The sequence below is a fragment of the Rhinolophus sinicus genome, chromosome 16 (assembly GCF_057876585.1).
Source record: "Rhinolophus sinicus isolate RSI-liver-muscle chromosome 16, RSI-T2T, whole genome shotgun sequence".
Taxonomy (NCBI): Eukaryota; Metazoa; Chordata; class Mammalia; order Chiroptera; family Rhinolophidae; genus Rhinolophus; species Rhinolophus sinicus.
In genome coordinates this window covers 44,727,420-44,747,641 of record NC_142516.1, presented here as the reverse complement: position 1 = coordinate 44,747,641, position 20,222 = coordinate 44,727,420, and the positions used below count along the sequence as shown (strand labels likewise).

Below are 20,222 nucleotides of genomic sequence, written 5' to 3'. Positions count from 1 at the left end.
AACCTAGACCTTTCGTTTATATTTCTTATTTATGTAAACAAGCTACATGAAAGCACAAAAAGTCTTTTATTTTGAAGGCAGGAAAAATGCTGGTGAAATATCATTACAAAATTATTCAGCACTGTATAACATTGGAATTTACAAATGTACAGTACTTCTCAATTGTCACAAGAATTGTAGTGGGTAGGCAGCCTAGATAATGTTATTTCCATTTAACAAAAGTAGAAAAAGGTTCAGGGAAATTTAATATGTCCCCAAGGTCACACACTAATAAGTGATGGAGCTGGGATTCAAACCGAAGGATTTTTTTTCCTAATTTTTGTTTTGTTGTGTTTCGAAGTTTAAACATTTTCCACTTCAAACCTGTTTAACTAAAAAAGAAAAAGAAAAGAAAAAAAGAAAGAAAAAGAAAAGAGCTAATCATTGGTATTAGGATTAGAGCAGATAGTGCTGTATATTTGAAAATCTCTTTCATTTTACACCCTCTGGAATAAAACAGTTCAAACCAAAAAGAGGGAAAAGAAATCTGCCCTTCCGGTTCTTTTTCTGTCAGCTATGAGTTGTGCTGTCAGCTATGAGTTGGTTTAGTGAGTAGTTTTGCAAGACATGTTTCACTTTGTTTTGGACACTGCTGAGCCCTGTATTTCAAACAAAAGGCAGCCGATTACTAACTTCTGGTTGCTGGGTGTGGTCTCCTTTCAAACTATAAAATCAGAAGCCCAAGGCTTCAGTCACTTCTAGTGTGAAAGGATCAGAGAACAGTCTCTCTTTAGTTCTTTGGAAGAAGGTGGATAAAAAGGTAAGTCTTGGTTTTCCTTTTAGTTAGGTTCGGTTGTTTTGAAAACTCTTCCCATCACGATGTTACATGTTACTACTTCTATAGGATTTATGGCTAATTGCATTTAATATATTTTGGTAAATCTTTCTGTAAAATTACATTGGGTATTTCTATTTTGAGTATCACAAATTGTAATGTTTTGCTTTACTTAGCTAAGAAATATAACTTTAAAAATATGGAAAGTTTGCTTCATACTGGATTATTGTACTGTTGGTGAGTTACCATGGAAAAGAAAGAAGGAATGTGTTTTCCTCCTACAAGTTAGGAGTTTCCAAGAGCTCTGTGTGCCCCACATGGAAATACAATGGAGGGTGGATGCTTGTGGGGAGCCAGGCCAGGGTGGGCTTCAGGGAATTGGTTTGAAATAGTAGGATTTACGTACTTTATTTTCTTCTTTTGTAAGGAAAACTAAATAGATTCAGACCTCATAGTGGTATCATGCCCTTTGTAATTAACACTTTGAAATTAATGTTATTTTACTCATGCAGTGTAAATAAATAAGAGGATCCGCTTATTAATGATTTAAAAAGGGTGTGGCCACCTTCTTATCCCTGCATCTCTGTGTCACGGACAGGCTTTTCCAGTACTGATCCCGAAACCTAAGGCGAAAGGGCATATTTTCCGGGTGGTGTCAGATAAGTTATTCCTTAGGAATGCCAGTTGGGTCATCTAAAAATCATTCTATTTAGTAGCATCTTGATCGTTGAATGAGCTAATGGCTAGAAAACCACAAAGCAAATCTATAGTTTTTACTGGCGTTGAATTATGTTTGTAAAAGTAAAAGATTTTAAATCATAACCATACATCTGGCTGTCATTTATTACAAATGTTCCTTCAAGATTTTTTCTCTTAGCCCATTTTGAATGTTAAAGTAAATGTCCTGAAATCTACTCTTTAATGCTAATTAAGAAAGGTGTGCTTTTTCTTGCCTTGTTTATGTCTAAAATTTGTATGGGCTTTGAAAAAGTAATATTCCCTTCTGCCTGCAGGAATGTATTTTGGTAGCTACAAGAGAAGGCACATTTGCAAAAGGAGTCAAATGTGGTGAAATGCTGGTTTCATAATTCTGAAATGGCCTCTTCTCCAGAAGTGATGTTACCACCCTAGCCCCAGGCTCAGCCACATCTGGCAGAGAGCCAACGTTTGACTGATGCTATGAAAATAGCTAATTATACCATTATTAAGGAACAAGCCAGAGTCTCATGCTTACTAAATACTTTTTCAATCAAAAGATCTGCAAAGGTTTTTTGTTTTTTTTCTGTATATGTTATCTTGCTGAGCTGGTGGTTCTTAATCCTATCTAGACCCATTAATTTATTTTAGAAATCAGAGCTAAAGCAATGGAGCTATTACTTGTCAGTGATAAGCCAAAAGCAGTTTTTGGAGTAAAAGAGCTCCTCTTTCTTTAAAATGGGATAGATTTTTATCAGAAAGATAAGAGTAGATACAAGTTATATAATACCCTCCTTCATTATGCTAATTTTCTCCACCTCCAACCACTTGAGGTAAAATGTGACACTGCAGAGCAATCATGCACTTTGTATACTATTTATTCCAACTCTTATTGTTACAAATGAACACCCCCTAGAAAAGTTCAATGTTTTCTTGAAGTCATCATACAGTCAAAGAAATCAAAATAAGGCTTAAAACTCATTTCTTATTTTTATGTCCTTATAGTTATGGGTAGAAAACATTTGTTACATTAACAAATAGATATGTTTCCTAAATAATCAGCACTCATACACTACTTATTCACTCAATAATATTATTAAGATACTAAATACTAGGCATTTTGCCAGAGATTAGAGGTACGTAACGAATAGATTAGCATTGCCCTCATAGAATGTTGCTGTAAATATAGATAAATAAATAGTGATAATACAGAATGGTAGGTGCTACTTTAGGGGTAAAGGCAGGATGTTTTGGGAGAGCACAGGTCACCCCACCCAGAGTTGAACTAATGAAGGCTTTCTGGAGGTTGTAATAGGTCTATGCTGAGTCCTCACTTAGAAGCAATAGTCAAAGGGAAGTGGGCATGGAGGAGAAAACAGCATTCTAGGCAAAGGCAACGCCCTATCCAAAGGCCTAGAAGCAAAACATGAGACTACTTTCATACAGTGGTTCTTTGCGAGCCTCGCCGTTGTATAGTCTAATTTCCTTCTCTCACACGGGTAGGTGTGAACAGGACTTATGAAATATATATTCGAGGAAAAAACTGCGCAAGTCAAAGGACTGAAATATAAACTCCCTAGGGCTGAAGTAATACCTGCCAGTCTCCATGGATTAACCGTTAATGAATTTGATTATCAAGTGTGAACTATTAGAAATAACATTGATCTTGTCACTGTCCTTTTGCTCACTAGTTTAAAAGAATAGTCAATACCTTTGGAATCAAATGGTATGAATTGATGTATGTCTTGAAGCTTGCCACTATTATCTAGAAAACTGCCAGAAAGATACACTGTGTTCTTGGGTAGTAAAAGGGAATAATGATGTTATCCTATGCAAAGACTAATTGCTGCTGCTATCCTTGTAGAACTCTGCTCATCTATCACATCTCAGGGAAGGAATGATAGACCACAAAACATGGCTTCCTCTGTCACCAATTCTAGAGATCGCCTTTCTTGAGGCTGACACATAGAAATAGCAATTAAAAAAATAAATCAGCTTTTGTTTCGTAATTTCAACCCTTTGGAAAAGTTGCAAAAATATTGCACAGAAATACCACATACTTCATAAACAGATTCCCCAACTGTTAACATTTCACCACGTTTCCTTTGTTATTAATTCTTCCCTTCTCCCTTCGGCCCTCTCTATATAGTTATTTTTTTATGTAACATTTGAGACAACACTGCAGATATGATGGCCTTATGCCTCTAAATACTTCTGCTTGTATAAATTTAAAAAAAACAAGGACACATCCACAGTACAGTTTTTAAAACATCAGGAAATTAACTTGGATACAATAAGCCTAGTGTTCTAAAATTGCTGAGTGGGGCAGTTGCCATTTCTGAAAAAGGAACCATTTCTGGAGTACCTTTTCCTTCCATTTAGTAAGCCTGGATCTCTTTCTGTCCAACATTTAGGCATCCTTTTTATGCATACTTACCTTCTTTAGTTCCTTACTGAATGAAACGAAGAGAGCTCCCTTATGACACATAAATATACAAAAAATGCTAATCTCTAGAAAGCTACACATTTATCTACAGATAAGAGATTGATAGGCAGTGCATGTTCACAAATAGACTGTTAGCCGGAAGAACTCTGGAATATTGTTAATTTCCAATTAGGTCAGCCTATGTAGACGTGGCCGACTTCATCTTCAAATTAGATGATGTTAAGGACTGAAATCAACTTGGCTTCACGGCTCACTGGTACTCAGATTAAATACATATTGAGCCAAGGTAAATTAATAAAATAATCTTTTAAATACCTAGTAGAAGCTCTAAACATTGCAACTAAAAAGAAAGAAAAAAGAATATCTTTTGTGCACTCGTAGGGTTATTTTTTTCAATTGTACAAATCTGTTTTCCAGACCAGATCATTCTCTGACTAGTAATAATATCTGACGTTTGTATAACGTGTGGCAGTCTATAAAACATTTTTGCATGCATTATTTACCATTAAACAAGTGTTACCTTCAAATGATTAAATGGGATTTTGTCAAGTAGAAAATGCTGGTTTTCATGCAGAGGGTAGATATTGAATAGATAGAATGGTTTGGCAATAATTCTTGGCCAAAATATTTTTGCTGTGGAATTTACAAGGTGTGTTGTAACTGTTAAGAGTTTCTGTTAACACATACAGTTGACTTTGAGCTCTTAACTAGTGGTACACAAGTCCTAAAATTCCTTTAGAGCAATTTCTGACATCCTGCCAAAATCCTTGTGTCTTTAAGGTTTTGCTAAGAGCCAGTGCCTCTAATTTGGCTGAATTGAGGTTCCTGCAATATGTTCTCTTCAGGCTGCTTTTCATGTCTAGACCATGCTTTCAGGCCATCCAAATTGCTTCACACTAAAATCAAGGAACTCAGGATGTGTTACAAAGTTGTCTCCTCTGTGGACTCTGTTGTGTCAAATAAATTATTCAACCTTTTTATTTTTTTGATGTGTTATGTAATTAATAAAGGGATATTATTTTCCTAGGCTTTCTCAGTTTATTTTTTAAGGAAGTGTTGCTTTACTAAAGCATTTTTTGGGAAGTGAAAAAAATAAGTATAGAAAAGTTTTAATAAAATTTATTTTGTAGTTGTGACATTTTAAAAATTATTTTTGACAATATCTTTAATCTCTTTAATTTCTTTTTAAGTTTTTGTTTTATAATCGAAAAGAGTGGAAATATGGGAACATGTATTTCTACAACTTGGGAAAAGTATTTTGCTAAGTGACTGAACAGATCACTCATTTTGAGGATTCTACTTTATGAAAAGCATGGATAAGGTGATAAAAATGGGAATTTCAAATTCCTGAAACCTTGCCAGAACTTGCTACATGGTTTGGATGTGCCAGTTACGCAATACAAAAATGAAACTCCAATGCCAACAGCAATTGGACCAGATGATATCGTAATGGGAACTAAAACCTTGTGCCAAACTACTTAGGAAAAAACTTCAAATTTACCAATTGCTGGTGGGGGTGGGGAGGAGATTAAATAAATACACAATATATTTGTTTTTCTTTGATAGGATAGTAATTTGAACAATCCCTGTGATAATTAAGTGGAGGTACTTTCTGCTTTGGATATTATTTCCCTTATGTATTTAATCTCATTACTTGGAATTATAGTTATTTTTCAGCAATTATAGTTATTATTCAGCAGGTAGGGATTGAAGTACTTTGTCTGAACATGCTATTAAGGAATCAGATTATGGGCTTTACTCCTCATGAGTCATTGAGCTTCATATCAAGAATTTAAAACTGCCTAGATTATCCTTGCGATCTCTTTCAGGTGCATTCATGAGAATAGTCTTGAGAAAGATAAACAAGAAGGTATGGAGAGATATCTGTGCAGTCCTTGAGCATGAGTTCCTAAAAACACATCCCCAGACAAAAAGGCTCATTGGTGGCTTCTTTTGTGGATAAAAATAAAACAGAGAACGCATTAGTCTTTAATACACTTCAGGTTTTAAAAAATGATTGATTAAATAGAAACAATGTTGAACCATAATAGCAATTCAAGAAATTTCCTTTAAAATAAAGTTTACCAAAAAAAGGCAGCCATGTTGCAATTTCACCCTAATGCTTCCTGTTAGAGCAAAGAACCTTGTATAAAATAATCCTTTTCTGGGATCTTTGTGTTGGGTGGGGGAAAAATATGTAGGACTAATATTTAGGACAGCTCAAATAGGAAGAAATCGAAGCACTCCAAGTGCTGAAATAATTTTATACCAAGGAATGGAAAAAGATACCAAATTATTTGGGGAGAAATAGCATCTGAGTATCATTTTATGGATAGATTTTTAAGTCTAAATCCGTTTCTGCAGATTGTCATAGATGATTTTACTTTATACACGTAAATGTCATGCTTTTTCTGTAGCCATTACTTTTTTGTTCAGGCCCTCATGAATCCCACATAGATTCTCTAATGACCTACTAAATGGTCTCTAATCTTCCATCTTGCCTATCTCTTAGGCATTCTGTATGATACAGGATGAGTAATATTTCTGAAACATAAATGGAATCGTACCACTTTCTTTTAAAAAATCCATTAATGTTTCCCCAAAGCTTTAGGGATACATTTAAACTTCTTTGTTGGTGTTTCTGTCAATATTTCTTGTTTCAGTAAACTTTTTTCAGCTTCCTCAATATGACAAACTTCTCTCTGTTTTGTTCTCTTTAATTTTTTTACCAGGTTAGTCTCAACTCATTTCAAAAGAGGCTCAAATCAGCCAGCACCTCCTATAAACAGTTTCATTGGCTTTTTTGTTTTCCCACAGAGCGCATACACTAACTCTAAGTTCATTTAGGCAAGGTATGATGTTTTGATGTTTTTGCACCCTAAGTGCTTAGCCTATAGTTGAGTGGTCTGTAAACTTGAATAATGAAGTAAATCACCAGCTCCTCTTTTCAGTCTATATGCTTGTTTGTCGTAGTCATCTGATACCTAAAAAATAGGACTGAATATGCCAAGAAATAGCCAAGTTTCTGATTGGATTCTATGGTTTTCTGTTCAAGGGTAAGACTCTCCTTAGAAAACAAACAAACAAACAAACAAACAAACAAAAATAACTTACATCTTCTATTTTATTGTGCTCCTAAAAGTAATCCTGGAAAGTAAGGTCAAGGCTACTCTATGTCTTGTGTATGTAAGAGAAATGGAGTAGTGCATATGTGTGGTTGGTTTGCGGTTTGTAAAAGCATCCATCTGTTTTCTTTCCAGAAACTTCTTTAAAAATGGCAATGGTATCAGAATTCCTCAAGCAGGCCTGGTTTATTGACAATGAAGAGCAGGAATACATTGTAAGTCAAATGACAGTAAAATAACTTAGTTAAATATTAAAAGAGAAACTAATGTGAGTGAATGGACATAAATAATTTCTTCTCTCATCCACAGAACACTGTGAAAGGATCCAAAGGTGGTCCCGGGTCAGCAGTGAGCCCCTATCCTAGCTTCAATCCGTCCTCGGATGTTGCTGCCTTGCATAAAGCAATAATGGTTAAAGGTAATTAATTCCCAAACATTCCCCTCTTGGACATTTCACAATGGCTGTTTGAATGGCTATTGGAAAACAGGCATGTGCCGTGAAAACAGTCTGTTTCATTTTGAAGATAAAAAGATTTCTTTAACAAACAAAGATATATTTACTTTCTTATCATGTAAAACATTTTGGTTAAATCAGTAGAATCTCTGCTACAATAGATATCTTTACCAGCTCACTTCTAGCAGAAACTCAGTGCTGAAACCACACACCTCTACTCAGATTTAGGGTTTGAATTAAGATCAAACACTGCAACATTGAAGGCCAGGGACAATTTCCTTTTCCTTTCTCATTCAAATAAGTAGACTGTCATCTCGACATGTTTCTCTTTGATATTTAGTATCACATTTATCGAGTTCACACTTCCTAGTGTGTGAAAACCTTCATTTGGAGCATCTTGAGAATGAATCATTTAATGTCAATTATTAATGAGGAAGAAAATTGATTTTAAAAGCCAAGTGGCCCTTTATTTCCAGGTGTGGATGAAGCAACCATCATTGACATTCTCACCAAGAGAAACAATGCACAGCGTCAACAGATCAAAGCAGCCTATCTCCAGGAAAAAGGAAAGGTGGGTTGCAGTGGTAAATTTAGATATTTAATTTCGGTTACATTTGTATTAAACACGGATTTTGAAACATGGTTACCTATTTCTTTCAGTCTCTAACACTGTTTTCCCATTACAACTAAGACTTGGATTGCAGTGTTTAACCACTTGATTGCAATCAAGTCAATTCTAGCATTGGACATCTTGGTGTAGATTTTATGCAAGTGTGGTGTTCCATATTGGAGACAAGTCTTTAATTTGAACATAACAAACATCAAGATTACTGTTGGCAATAAGGAATATGTTCTGATTGAAATGTGTCTTCAGCTAAAATTTAAACTGAGCTGTTTAATGTCAAAATGCAAAGTTTATACATATAAATCCACTGTTGACGTAAGAAACCTCCAAACCTGTAAATAATTTTTATAAGTTTCTTTGAGCCAAACTGACAATTGCCAGGAAGTGAAATCTCAACAGATTGAGAAAATACTCCTGAGAATGGCAATTTTGCAGCTCATTTTCTATATTAGAATCAAAGGAGGAGACGTAAAAAGGGTTACTGAAATATTTTGGTAGACTAAGGGGGAGTGGGGGGAGAAAGCAAAGGGAGGAAATCTCTGGGATTGGATAAAAAAGTAAATGGAGAGACACATCCATCTTTTACATTGGTGAGTACAGGATAGTTAATTAACATTTACAGCACATAGAGATGGTGTCTGGGGAAGAAGAAAGCAATGAGGGGTTCTTTGGTCTCCTGCTCTGTGTGGTGGGTGTGCCCTCAGGGGTCTGCAAAAGGAGATTACTCTGACATTTCAAAAGTATGTTATTTTGGATGCACAAAGACATCTGGACAGGCTCACTTAAGGTAAAGATTAACCTTTGTCAAGGAAGCTGCAGGCCTAGGACGTGACTACCGCCATGACCCACTTTTAGTTAGGAATTTTTATGTTCAGACCATCCTATGTGTTTAGTTTGGTCTCTTGAGTTTGTAGAGCCTGCCGTGCTGGCCTCCTCTGAGCTTGTCAGGTTTCGAATGTGGCCCTTATTTGTCCACACCACTTTAAAAGTAAGCTTTATATATATATATAATTTTATTTTATTTTATTTTACTATTATTTTTTTTAAGGAGGGCGCAGCTTACAGTGGCCCATGCGGGGATCGAACTGGCAACCTTGATGTTATTAGCACAACGCTCTAACCAACTGAGCTAACCGGCCACCAAAACTTTGTATTTTTTATACCCAGTATGAGTAGTATTTTTTAAGAAATGCAATTAGAAAACTGTATAATGTCAATGTCTGGTTATAGTGCTTATGTGAGAAGTGCAAACTTCAGAGTTTGGAAAAACTATTAATACATTATGTATTTTTTTAAGTATTCTTACTACTATTGCTGTTAATACATAACCCTATGTTTTGAGCTTTGTGGGTTCTTCCTCATGTAAAAGATTCCGAACACTGTTCTTTAAGAAGTTATCAGTGAATTCAGTAAAATTTCATTCTAATTACACTAAAAGATAACATGGTAAATATCTTTTGTATGCAAAGGGAAGGAGCTCTAAAGCTATTTGGGTTTAGGAATCAGCAATAAGATTACCTAAAAGTCAGGTAACTCTACATTGCTGTATAACCTAGCATGTTACTTATTAGAAGCCTTGATTCTAATCTCTTTGTTATAGCCCCTGGATGAAATTCTGAGGAAAGCCCTTACAGGTCACCTTGAGGAAGTTGCTTTGGCTCTATTAAAAACTCCAGCCCAATTTGATGCTGATGAACTCCGTGCTGCCATGAAGGTAAATCACCTGATTTAAGCAAAACTCCTTCCCTGAAAAGAATGTGTAGGTTAAGTCCACGTAGGCCTTTTCATGTGTCCTCAACATCTAATATAGGGCCTGTCAATTAGTGGGAATGAAATGAATGAGTGAATGAATGAATGAATGGATGAATGAATGAATGTTGGCATTAACAGCTGTGTTATTTCCACTATCCTGGTGATGTCACTGTATGAATCATATATCTCACTTTTTATAACTTTGCCCAAAATATTGGCTTTAAACCCATTTTGTGTTTAGAGCAACATAATGGAGCTTACTGTAATTATTAAATAGTGGGGGAAATTTACTAAATGCCAGATTTAAACAGATTTTGGTACACAAAAACTTGATGCTCTCCAATGAAGACTTGCCTACATTTCTTCTTTTCTTCTCTTTTAATTCAGGGCCTTGGAACTGATGAAGACACTCTGAATGAAATTTTGGCATCAAGAACTAACAGAGAAATCAGAGAAATCAACAGAGTCTATAGAGAAGGTAAGTTTTAATGTTCAACAGTCCAAGTACCCTAGTTAGAAAGGAAATCTGATACACTTTTCTTAAAATTTAATGTGGATGTTAATTATGGGGGCTTGGGAAACTACATACTCAAATATTTCTTCATTGTTTGGCACATGTCTACTGTATGCACACACTGGTACAGGACAGTATCCAAGTTGCAAGGGTGCTGATAAGGGAGACCGTGTCCCAGCCGTCATCAAGTTTGTGATTTAATAAAAAATGTTCCTCTAAGACAAATGGCCCCATATTATTGTAATGGAAAATTCAATTCGAAGCACTGAATTCAAAAAATTTTCTAAAAACATTTCCTATTATTCAGAGATTCATTTCATTAAAATATCCTGTTGTCTTTTATGTTGAAAAGATAACAAAAAAATATTAAATTCTCCCAAGAAAATATTCCCCATTTGTCCTTGAAATAGCAAAGAGCTCAGTGCTTATAATCCTGCAATGGAAACTTTAACTTCATTGTGAACATACATGATTACTCTTAATCTCCAGCTGGATTCATGGGGATGAAAGCCCAGCCATGGCTCATTTTATCCATTCAGTGAAACATCTTATTTAAATGATATGCTCAACACTGTACAGCAGGTAGCTGCAACTGGGTTCTGGGCAGGGCTGTGTCTTTTTCCTATTTTCCTTTTCTAGTTTCCCAGACCAATGTGTGACACCAGAGAGGACCCTTTTGCTTGATTTTCATCCCAAGCACAGAGAATACAACAGCCCTTACATATTATTTTTAGAGCAATTTAATAAAAAAATCAGAATAAGGAAGCTTTAAACCTCATTTTCTGCAATTCTTATCTCATTATCAATATTTATCTTAGATCTGTTTACCAGTGATAATAATCAAGAGGGACACTATTTTTAGTTTTTTTTTTGTTCAGTAAAAGTTTACAAAGATAAAGATCCATATTTCTCCATTATACCAAAGATATAGTCCAATGATAGCTTATAAAATTGCCCCATCTCTTAGTTAATTATAAATTCAGTTGTTTTTTTTCCTAATACAGTATTATTTTGTGTAGTTTAGTTAGGGTGTTTATGCAAATAAAAATTTTAAGTCTATACCTATGTATACATAGTTATATACATAATTAAACTATATTACATATACTTAAAATTTTTAAAGTAAATAAATAATCTGTGTTCAAGCATGTACCTCTGGTTTATTCTTTTAAACAACTGTTCTGTTCATCACATTGCTTAAATTCTGGCATATTTATTATAGAATTAATGATTTAATACCTATAGAATTTATTCATATTAGCAAAAGCTCTATAACTGTAGGTTCTCATTCACAGTATTATGTAAATTGCTTTCATTGCCTTATAGGAAATAAATTTTTTTATAGTAAAATAAATTTGATGATCCAAAGTTTTATCTGCTTTCCTATCTCTCTTTATTAAAAAAAAAGATAATATTTTGAAATGTGTTCTATAAGTCATCGAACATTTGTAATTGCAAATTATAAGCCGCTATAGAGATGCCACATGTCACATATTATTATCACCATTATTTAATTTACTGCAAAATATGCTTTTCTTATTTTTTCAGAATTGAAGAGAGACCTGGCTAAAGACATCACCTCAGACACATCTGGAGATTACCAGAAGGCTTTGCTTTCTCTTATTAAGGTATAAGTCAGAGGATTCAGGAAATACTCTTCTTTTATGAAGAGCAAAATTTTGGATTACATCTCTCTCTAGAAATGAGCAATTGACTTTCTTTCTCGAAGAAAAAGAAAGAAATTTATCTAATTTTAAGGGAATTAAGTAAATCATGTGATTACATGCTAGAAAACAACTTACAAGATAATGTGATTCTTTTTTCAGGGTGACCGATCTGAGGATTTTAGCCTAAGTGAAGACTTGGCTGACTCAGACGCCAGGGTAAGCAAGCGTTTCTAAGTACTCCTGGAGTTACCTCCTACCTGCCACAGGCCCTGCCTTAGCTGAGGTTACCACTTGATGACCTCCACGTGAAAGCAAGTCTAAGATCCTCTGAGAGGCCCAGGGCACCTAATGTTCATTTCCTGAATGACACTGCTCTGTACTTGAGCAGTCCAAGAAAGAAAAATGTGGTCTTTATCTTTTCAGTAGATCTCATTATTCATAAAGCTGGAGAGGACTGAAAGAGAGCAATGAGATTTTGATTTGTCATTCCCAAGAAATGTTATGTTGAGTAAACCGACTTTTTTTATTTCACTAGGTTTAAGAAAGGGAAGAGTAATTTTTATTAAATAAAATGGAAAGAGCGAGCACATGTTACATTCTTTTAACAGTGATTATTGGACTGGTTTATAGCTGTAAGTTTATATTGTAAAAATATTATAGTAATAATATTATAATTATAAAACAATTATAATAACATTGATATACTTTCAACTATATTATTACATATAGTTTCAGTGAGGTTGTTGGTTATTTATACACAAATCCATTGGCAACATTAGAAAAATTGTGCCAGTTTAGGGCCTGGAATTTCTGTTTAAAAAAAATACTATTATTTGCATATGCCTTCTTCATGGGCTAGCATGCTCTCTATGAATTCATCACAGTGAATCAGTAAAGATAGAAACTTATTTCTCCACTCCTACTCCCTTCACTGTAGTAGTACATTATCTTTCACATAATAGGCATTCATTAACTTTTTGTTGAATAAATGCATACATATCAGATCAGTTTGCTTGAAAAATCCAAAATAACTTATGTCCATTAGCAGTGTGACCATTTTAATAGAAATTATGCAAACATATGAGAAAACAAAAGATAGTATATGAATAATTGCCCATAATAAAAAATTTTTCTTATTTGGTTGTGACATTTCTGAATTTGCTTTCCATTTTAAGACTATCAGGGCTCTTAGATGTATATTTATGGCAGCTAAATGGATTAGTGTGACTCAGGAAAATTATCATAATTAAATTTAAAAGTTAACAGCAATTTGTGACAATAAGGCAGGGATGATCTTTTTCATTTACAAAAGGGGAAAATCTATAGTTTAATAAGGTTGAATTATTTATCTAAGATTACAGAGTCAAAATTTGAATCCAGAAATTCTAACATCAAAATTCAAGTCTAGGTTATAGCTGAATTATGGATTTATTAGTACTATTTCCTGACATTTACTTAGAACAACTAAGAGTAAAAAAGAAATTAGAGATTCCTTTGTAGTTGCCTTAATGTAGAGTATAATCTTAAATTTAATTCAACAAACATTTCTGCAAACATATATTCAGTCTCTAGTGTTTGCAAGACACCTTGAGAGATACTGTGGAAGATACTCCACAAAGAAAATATGGCTCCTATCTTTAAGGAACTTGCCATCTCAGTGTTGCCTACTCTGATTGTATTGGAATACAAAGCAGCTACCTAGAAAATCTTGGAAGCGATTTAACATTCATGTGCAGCTATCAAGTCAACAGACAGTCAAGTGTTCATTTTTGTTTCTTGACAGGCATTATATGAAGCAGGAGAAAGGAGAAAAGGGACAGATGTGAATGTGTTCACTACCATTCTTACCACCAGAAGCTATTCCCATCTTCGCAGAGGTAAGAAGAAAAACAAAATGTTTCCTGGAACCTGTTTAGAAAGATGCAATTCTTTTTTGAGGACAAATGAGAGAAAGGAAAGAGAAAAACCCTTAATCAGCATCCCTCCTAAACCAAATGAATATAGTGCCCCTGACCCCTTACTGATACTCGAGCATTTGTTTAACTTTGTAGAGTCATCGTTTTATAGTATTTAAAACACATTTTGTGCCTTTGCCATGTAGAAAATTATTTAATTACTTTCACTATTTCTGTTCTCCCTAAATATTTGGAATAGATGTGACAAAATATATATTCCAGCAGAAGAAATGAGATTACAATAAAGAAAAACAAAAAAACTTGGGCTAAGTGAAGAAAAGAGTATATAGATGTTCCAGCAACAAAAAAACCAAAAAGAGTTCTTGCCTTTGAGCACAAGATTTAGCGCTGAGCCTCCTAAAGCCAAAGCAAAGGGAAAGCCATGATGGCTACTTAAGATTCATTATCTTATAATAGCACACTGATTTCTAATGGTACTATGAAGAGAAATTTGCTATGCAGATGTTTATATAAGAGAAGATCCATTTGCTATGGCACTTAGCTCTGATGTCTTAAGTGCTGTGATTGTCAATCACATGCCATTTCTGATAAACGTCAACCCTTGGCAAAATTTCCCCTAAGTATACAGGAGCACCAAAGTAGCCATGTGTGTTACGTTCCTAGGAGAAGATGAAGTATCGAAATATGCTTAGTTGAGTAATTAGCTTTAAATTATGTGTTGAGAAGTTCGGTCATCCCAAGGCGTGCTTTGAGTCAGTTGCCCTTGTTTTGCTACATTTTGCTAAAGAATAGGATGCTTGTTACCTCTCTTAGTTTAAATGTAATATTCAGTGTTTCAGAAATATGCCAAGTACAGTAAGCATGACATGAACAAAGTTCTGGACCTGGAGATGAAAGGTGACATCGAGAAATGCTTCACAACAATTGGTATGTTGTAGTCCTGGAGGGGGAAGAATTTTCTAAATGGAACTTGCAATGTCAGTGCTGTCTCGTAATTTAAAAAAACAAAATGTAACAGAACGACAACAACAAAAACCCGAAAAAAACAACTCAGATATAGTTTGTCTATGTTTCAGATACAGGCAACATGTAAGATAACGGCAATGAACATGTAGCTAATGGTATACAATGGCCTTCTTAATAATAACATATGTTTTTCCCTTTTTATAAAAGATAGGTGAAAAAGACTTACTGAGCACCTACTTATGCCAAGCAATGCACCAGCCTGACATAGAACAGTGAAAAGTCAGAATGGTCATTAAGAGTATGGGGTTTGGAATTAGATAAATACAGATTCAAGTCTTGGTCTGTCACTTGCCATTTGAATAATCTTGGGCAAGTCCAGAGGGTTTGATTCAGTAGTTCTCTTGTGTCTTCCGAAAACATCTTTAGAATAAAAAGATTCTAAAGGTCTCCTGTGTTATTCAGATGACCAGTCAGGGTGGGAACCTGTGTTCTAAAGCAGTGCATCTCAAACATTAATGTGCACAGGAAGCCCTTGGAAAACTTGTTAAAATGCAGATTCTGATTTCAGTAGGTCTGGGGTGGGGCCTAGGAATCTGCATTTCTAACAAGCTGCCAATCGATGCCAATTCTTTTGTTCCATGGATCACAGTTTGAGAAGTAAGCTAGAGAATTTTACTAATTGACACATCTGTTAGTATTTAATTTGGCAGCTGCCTTTTAAAGCCTGTCCTATTCCACTTAAAAAAGAAATTCTTATTACAACATGAAAAACATAGGCATTGTATGCCATTATGGTCTTTAACACCTACTGGTTTCCCTATTTCCAAGAAGACTATACTCAGGATAGCATGAACTGTAGAAGCTGCTATTTGGATTTAGGATAATAGGAGATAGGTGATGGTGTCAGGGGAAAGAATATACAAAACCACTATCTAGAGAATAACTTTTATGAACCAAATATCCCATATAGGGAAGAGAGGTGACAAATGGGTGGATAATGGAATCTGGCTTGCAAAACTCCGTATCTCGTGTTTCTAGGACATATATGAATCTTTCTTCTTTTGTGATAAATATGTATCAACTAAAATGTGCCACTCTTACAGTGAAGTGTGCCACAAACAAGCCAATGTTCTTTGCTGAGAAGCTTCATCAGGCCATGAAGGTAAGATTCTACTTATATGATTTGATGAGGGGAAAAATTATTGTTGGTGGAGAGAACATAAAACCTCATATTGTTTGAAAATGACACTTATTTTAATATCTTCCCATTAAAAAGAGTCACTGTTCCATCCAATGCAAGAGGAAATACACTTCCTTATTAGAATAAAATTGTTAGATTTGTTTTATTTTTTATAGGTAAGATGGTAAGGTGAGCTTGTAGGTAATTTGGGTTATTCATGATTTGCATAAAATCTGAACACAGGAAGGGTTATACAGTTTCTCTTTAATGTGTGATTTTAGTTACCTGCTTCTGCTAAGTTTTACAATCTTCCACGTTGTAAATTTTATAATCTTCCCCATTTTAAGTTTCATTTGCGTTTTTTATTATTCTGTCTTCCATGCCATGGATTATTATGTCATTCTAAGGTTTTAAAATGTTATTCTAAGATTACTGAAATAGAAGGTGTGATTAAGATGTATTGAGACACACTTCAATCACTTTAACTTTATTCTTTAGCATTCATCATATTATATAGGCTACCACCTATATACTTGTATTGTGCAGTTATGAAGTTGTCTTGTTTTCCTTTAGTATTATAACTCTGACATAGGGAAGTCTTTAAAGGGAGATCTAACCATTCAATTAATAGGAAAGAATCCCTGTGATATGATAGGCAATGTGCCATTATGTAGTAGGCAGTACGATCCCTGACCCCATGTCATCTCTTATCTAGTGGGGTTATTCAGTGGGTAATGATGAATACCTAGTATTGTAAAAAGTAGAAGAGGGAGCTGTACCCCAGATTTTGGTAATCAATATAGCCTTGCTGTCAGCTAAACTAAGACCTGAAAGTGAATAGGAATTAGCCAGATGAGAACATGGGTGGAAGAGATGGAGGGATAAAGTAAGGTTGGTCCAGGAGGAGGACGTAACATTACCCTTTCAAGATAATAAATACCATTAGAACGATGGTGCATAGTAGAAGAAAAGGGTGTAGAATTAGGCAGGGCATTGTAAGCCTAGATAAAATGGTGGGTTTTTATCCTAAAAGAAACAGAAGATGATTGAAGGATTTCAAACAGGTGAATTAGATGATCAGATTTGCAATTTAGATAGTTCACTTTGTAATTATTAACTAGTTTAGAAAAAGGAAAGATGATGGAAGACCAATTAGGAGGTTGTAAATTCTCTTAACATACTGCTGTAGCAGTTGGCTTCTTGTCATTGTATTACCACTTGTGTGTAAAGTGCACGGGGTAAATATAAAATATATTTTATATTTACCCCGACTATAAAACCCCATAAACAGGTTCTGTGTTTGTGTGTGTGTGTGTGTGTGTGTGTGTGTGTGTGTGTGTGTGAATGCAGAGATAGTTTCTCCATAGAAAATACATAGGTGAACAAAAGAGCTTAATGTTTAAACCCATATTCTGATTCATTAAGAATATGCCATGAATATGAGAAACACTTCGCCATCATTTGTTTTGGACAGGGTGCTGGAACACGTCATAAGACATTGATCAGAATTATGGTTTCTCGTTCTGAAGTCGACATGAATGATATCAAAGCATGCTATCAGAAGCTGTATGGTATCTCTCTCTGCCAAGCTATCCTGGTATGTTGTGAATTTCATTGTGCTACCTCTACAAATGATAATTCTTTTTGCAACTGCAAAGAGAAAGGCTGATTTACTGTATTCGTAAATTTCATATGTAAGTTTAATTTGTTATATTAGGATACATAACTTATAAGTACATTTAACTTTCACTGGTAAAATCTACTAGTGAATTCTGTGCTGAAAACATAATGCAAATTTTTCAGCAATCACAGAAATATTTAGTTTTCTATATATAAATTTAGCCACCAAAACATTTTAGTGAGGAGATATAATAATTTACTTTGCAAAAAATATTGATCAGAGTGTTAGAAACTTATTCTAAGTTTTTCTTTAATTTGTCATATGTAAAATGTATAAAATGCATGTTCGTGTGGTCTTATTATAATGTTAAATAAAAATAAAAACAAATCAAGGGTTCTGAAGTTATTGAAAGACAGGTGACTGTTTAAATTCATTACTTATAATGAATAACCAAAATTACCAAGAAAAGTGAGGCAATTACAAGCTTATAACTTTCTCTTTGGTGAGTGAGTCTGATATTCCTCAAGCTGATCCGAAATGATAATTGTGTTATATTTACTTAATTCCGGGTGACATTTTATTCTTGGAAAACAATAGCTCTAATACACAACATGATCATTCAGAGAAGTTTACAATTTGAATCTTGAAAACTATTGCTTTAGTATAATAATTAATAAGAATCCAGTTATCTGCTATAAGAATTATATTATTTAATAAAATATATAATATTCTTATCAAAGATCATAGATAATCGATGTATTGTGATATGTGTTCTACAACTTTTAAGTCTACTAATACAGTAGTTATACTATAATTTAAAAATACCTTATATTGATTATGGTTTCAGGTAGCATTAAGCATATTCTATTTTTTTTATTAACAGGATGAAACCAAAGGAGATTATGAGAAAATCCTTGTGGCTCTCTGTGGAGGACAGTAAACATTCCTCTGATGACCTCAAGCTTTTTTGATCAGACGATTTTTTTAATCATATCTTTTCATTCCGTATTATAGACTTAAATAGGAAAGTTTCTTCAGCACTATTAGTCTAGCTAACTGCCTTCTGAAAACTGTAGCCTATAAAAATCATTTTTTGTATCACAACTCTGTATAATAGAAATAAGTTTTTGAAAAATATATTTACCCTGACTGTAAAACCCCATAAACAGGTTCTAGTAACATTACCTGAGAAAGATGTCTATGTAACAGAAAATAAAATGATTTTACAGGACAATGGGTATGTCACTGGTCCTTCTGTTTTGATTTTCTTCTGTGTGTAATGTAATGATTTGATATCATAGGACAGGAGGCTCAATCCTAAATTATAATCATTTAATGAAATAGATATTACATAGTAAATTAAAATATTCACAGAGTTAAAAAAGTGGACTCCTTATATTTTATCATCTTGGTACAGATTATTGAGAGAATGTCTCTGTATACTAATTGATTTATTGCATCAGCATTATAACAATTGGACATTCTGCTATATTCCATGCATCAGCATTATAACAATTGGACATTCTGCTATATTTCATGCATCAGCATAAAGATGAAATGGCAACAGCAATAAACGTTCCTCACTTTTTAAAAAATGGTAGTTGCATATTTAGTTTTCTAAGAAACTCAAATCTTTTCAGATTGGCTGTACTATTTTACTTTTTCACAATAAGTATACACATAATCTAGGTTCTCCACAACTTTTGCCAGCATTTGGTACAGTTGCTATTTTATATTTTGGCATTACTTATTTTTTATTGTTGAGTTTTGAGACTTCTTTATATATTCTAGATCCTAGTGCTTTATCAAATATGTTGTTTGCCAATATTTTTTCTCAGTCTGTAGCTTGTCTTTTTATCCTCTTAATATAACCTCAGAGCCAATATATTAAATTTTAATGAGGTCCAATTTTTCCTTATTGATTTTACTTTTGGTGTCACTTCTACAAATTCTTTACTTAACCTTAAATTCTGAAAGTTTTCTCCTGTTTTTTCCCTAAAGGTTTTAGTTTTCCATTTTACTTTTTAGTTTGTAATGCAGTTTGAAGCAATTTTTTGTGCACAATGTGAGACTTAGGTCAAGGTTACTTTTGTTCGGTTTTAGCTTATGGAAGCCCAATTACTCCCACACCATTTGTTGAGCAGGCTATCCTTTTCCCATTGAATTACTTCTGTACTTTTGTCAAAAAATCAATTATTTTCCTCTGACAGTATTCTTACAACATAAGTGGTATTTATTTATTCATCCCCAAAAGAACTGAGTTGAGTATTTGAATTTCTGACTATCCTCAGCTGCATTCACTTGATTATAATTTTGTTTGCTTTGATTGCTGTCCTTTAATTTCTTCCATGTACACCTGTCCCATGCATTCTATCGAAAAATTGTGCTGACTTAGTCCATAATATATCAGCCAAACTGATGCTGGCAGATATGCTGCTTAGTACAG

General features: G+C 34.1%; 1 protein-coding gene across 1 annotated transcript; it reads left to right on the top strand.

The window, feature by feature from the left end:
* The first annotated feature begins 660 nt into the window (after positions 1-660).
* On the top strand, positions 661-19,010 carry ANXA1 (annexin A1). The gene is made up of 13 exons (XM_019736714.3): positions 661-799; positions 7,217-7,296; positions 7,391-7,499; positions 8,012-8,106; positions 9,761-9,874; positions 10,300-10,390; positions 11,975-12,054; positions 12,253-12,309; positions 13,877-13,970; positions 14,841-14,936; positions 16,079-16,137; positions 17,630-17,752; positions 18,660-19,010. The coding sequence occupies exons 2-13, from the start codon at positions 7,231-7,233 to the stop codon at positions 18,714-18,716; spliced, it is 1,041 nt and encodes a 346-aa protein (XP_019592273.1). The 5' UTR covers positions 661-799; positions 7,217-7,230; the 3' UTR covers positions 18,717-19,010.
* Positions 19,011-20,222: the final 1,212 nt, after the last annotated feature.

What these genes read in the sequence shown, in the direction of transcription:
- ANXA1 (XM_019736714.3), top strand. Translation starts at nt 7,231, where the DNA reads ATGGCAATGGTATCAGAATTCCTCAAGCAGGCCTGGTTTATTGACAAT. An exon ending in ATGAAGAGCAGGAATACATT is followed by an intron (nt 7,297 to 7,390) that starts GTAAGTCAAATG and finishes TCTCATCCACAG; the next exon opens with AACACTGTGAAAGGATCCAA. An exon ending in GAAATGCTTCACAACAATTG is followed by an intron (nt 14,937 to 16,078) that starts GTATGTTGTAGT and finishes CCACTCTTACAG; the next exon opens with TGAAGTGTGCCACAAACAAG.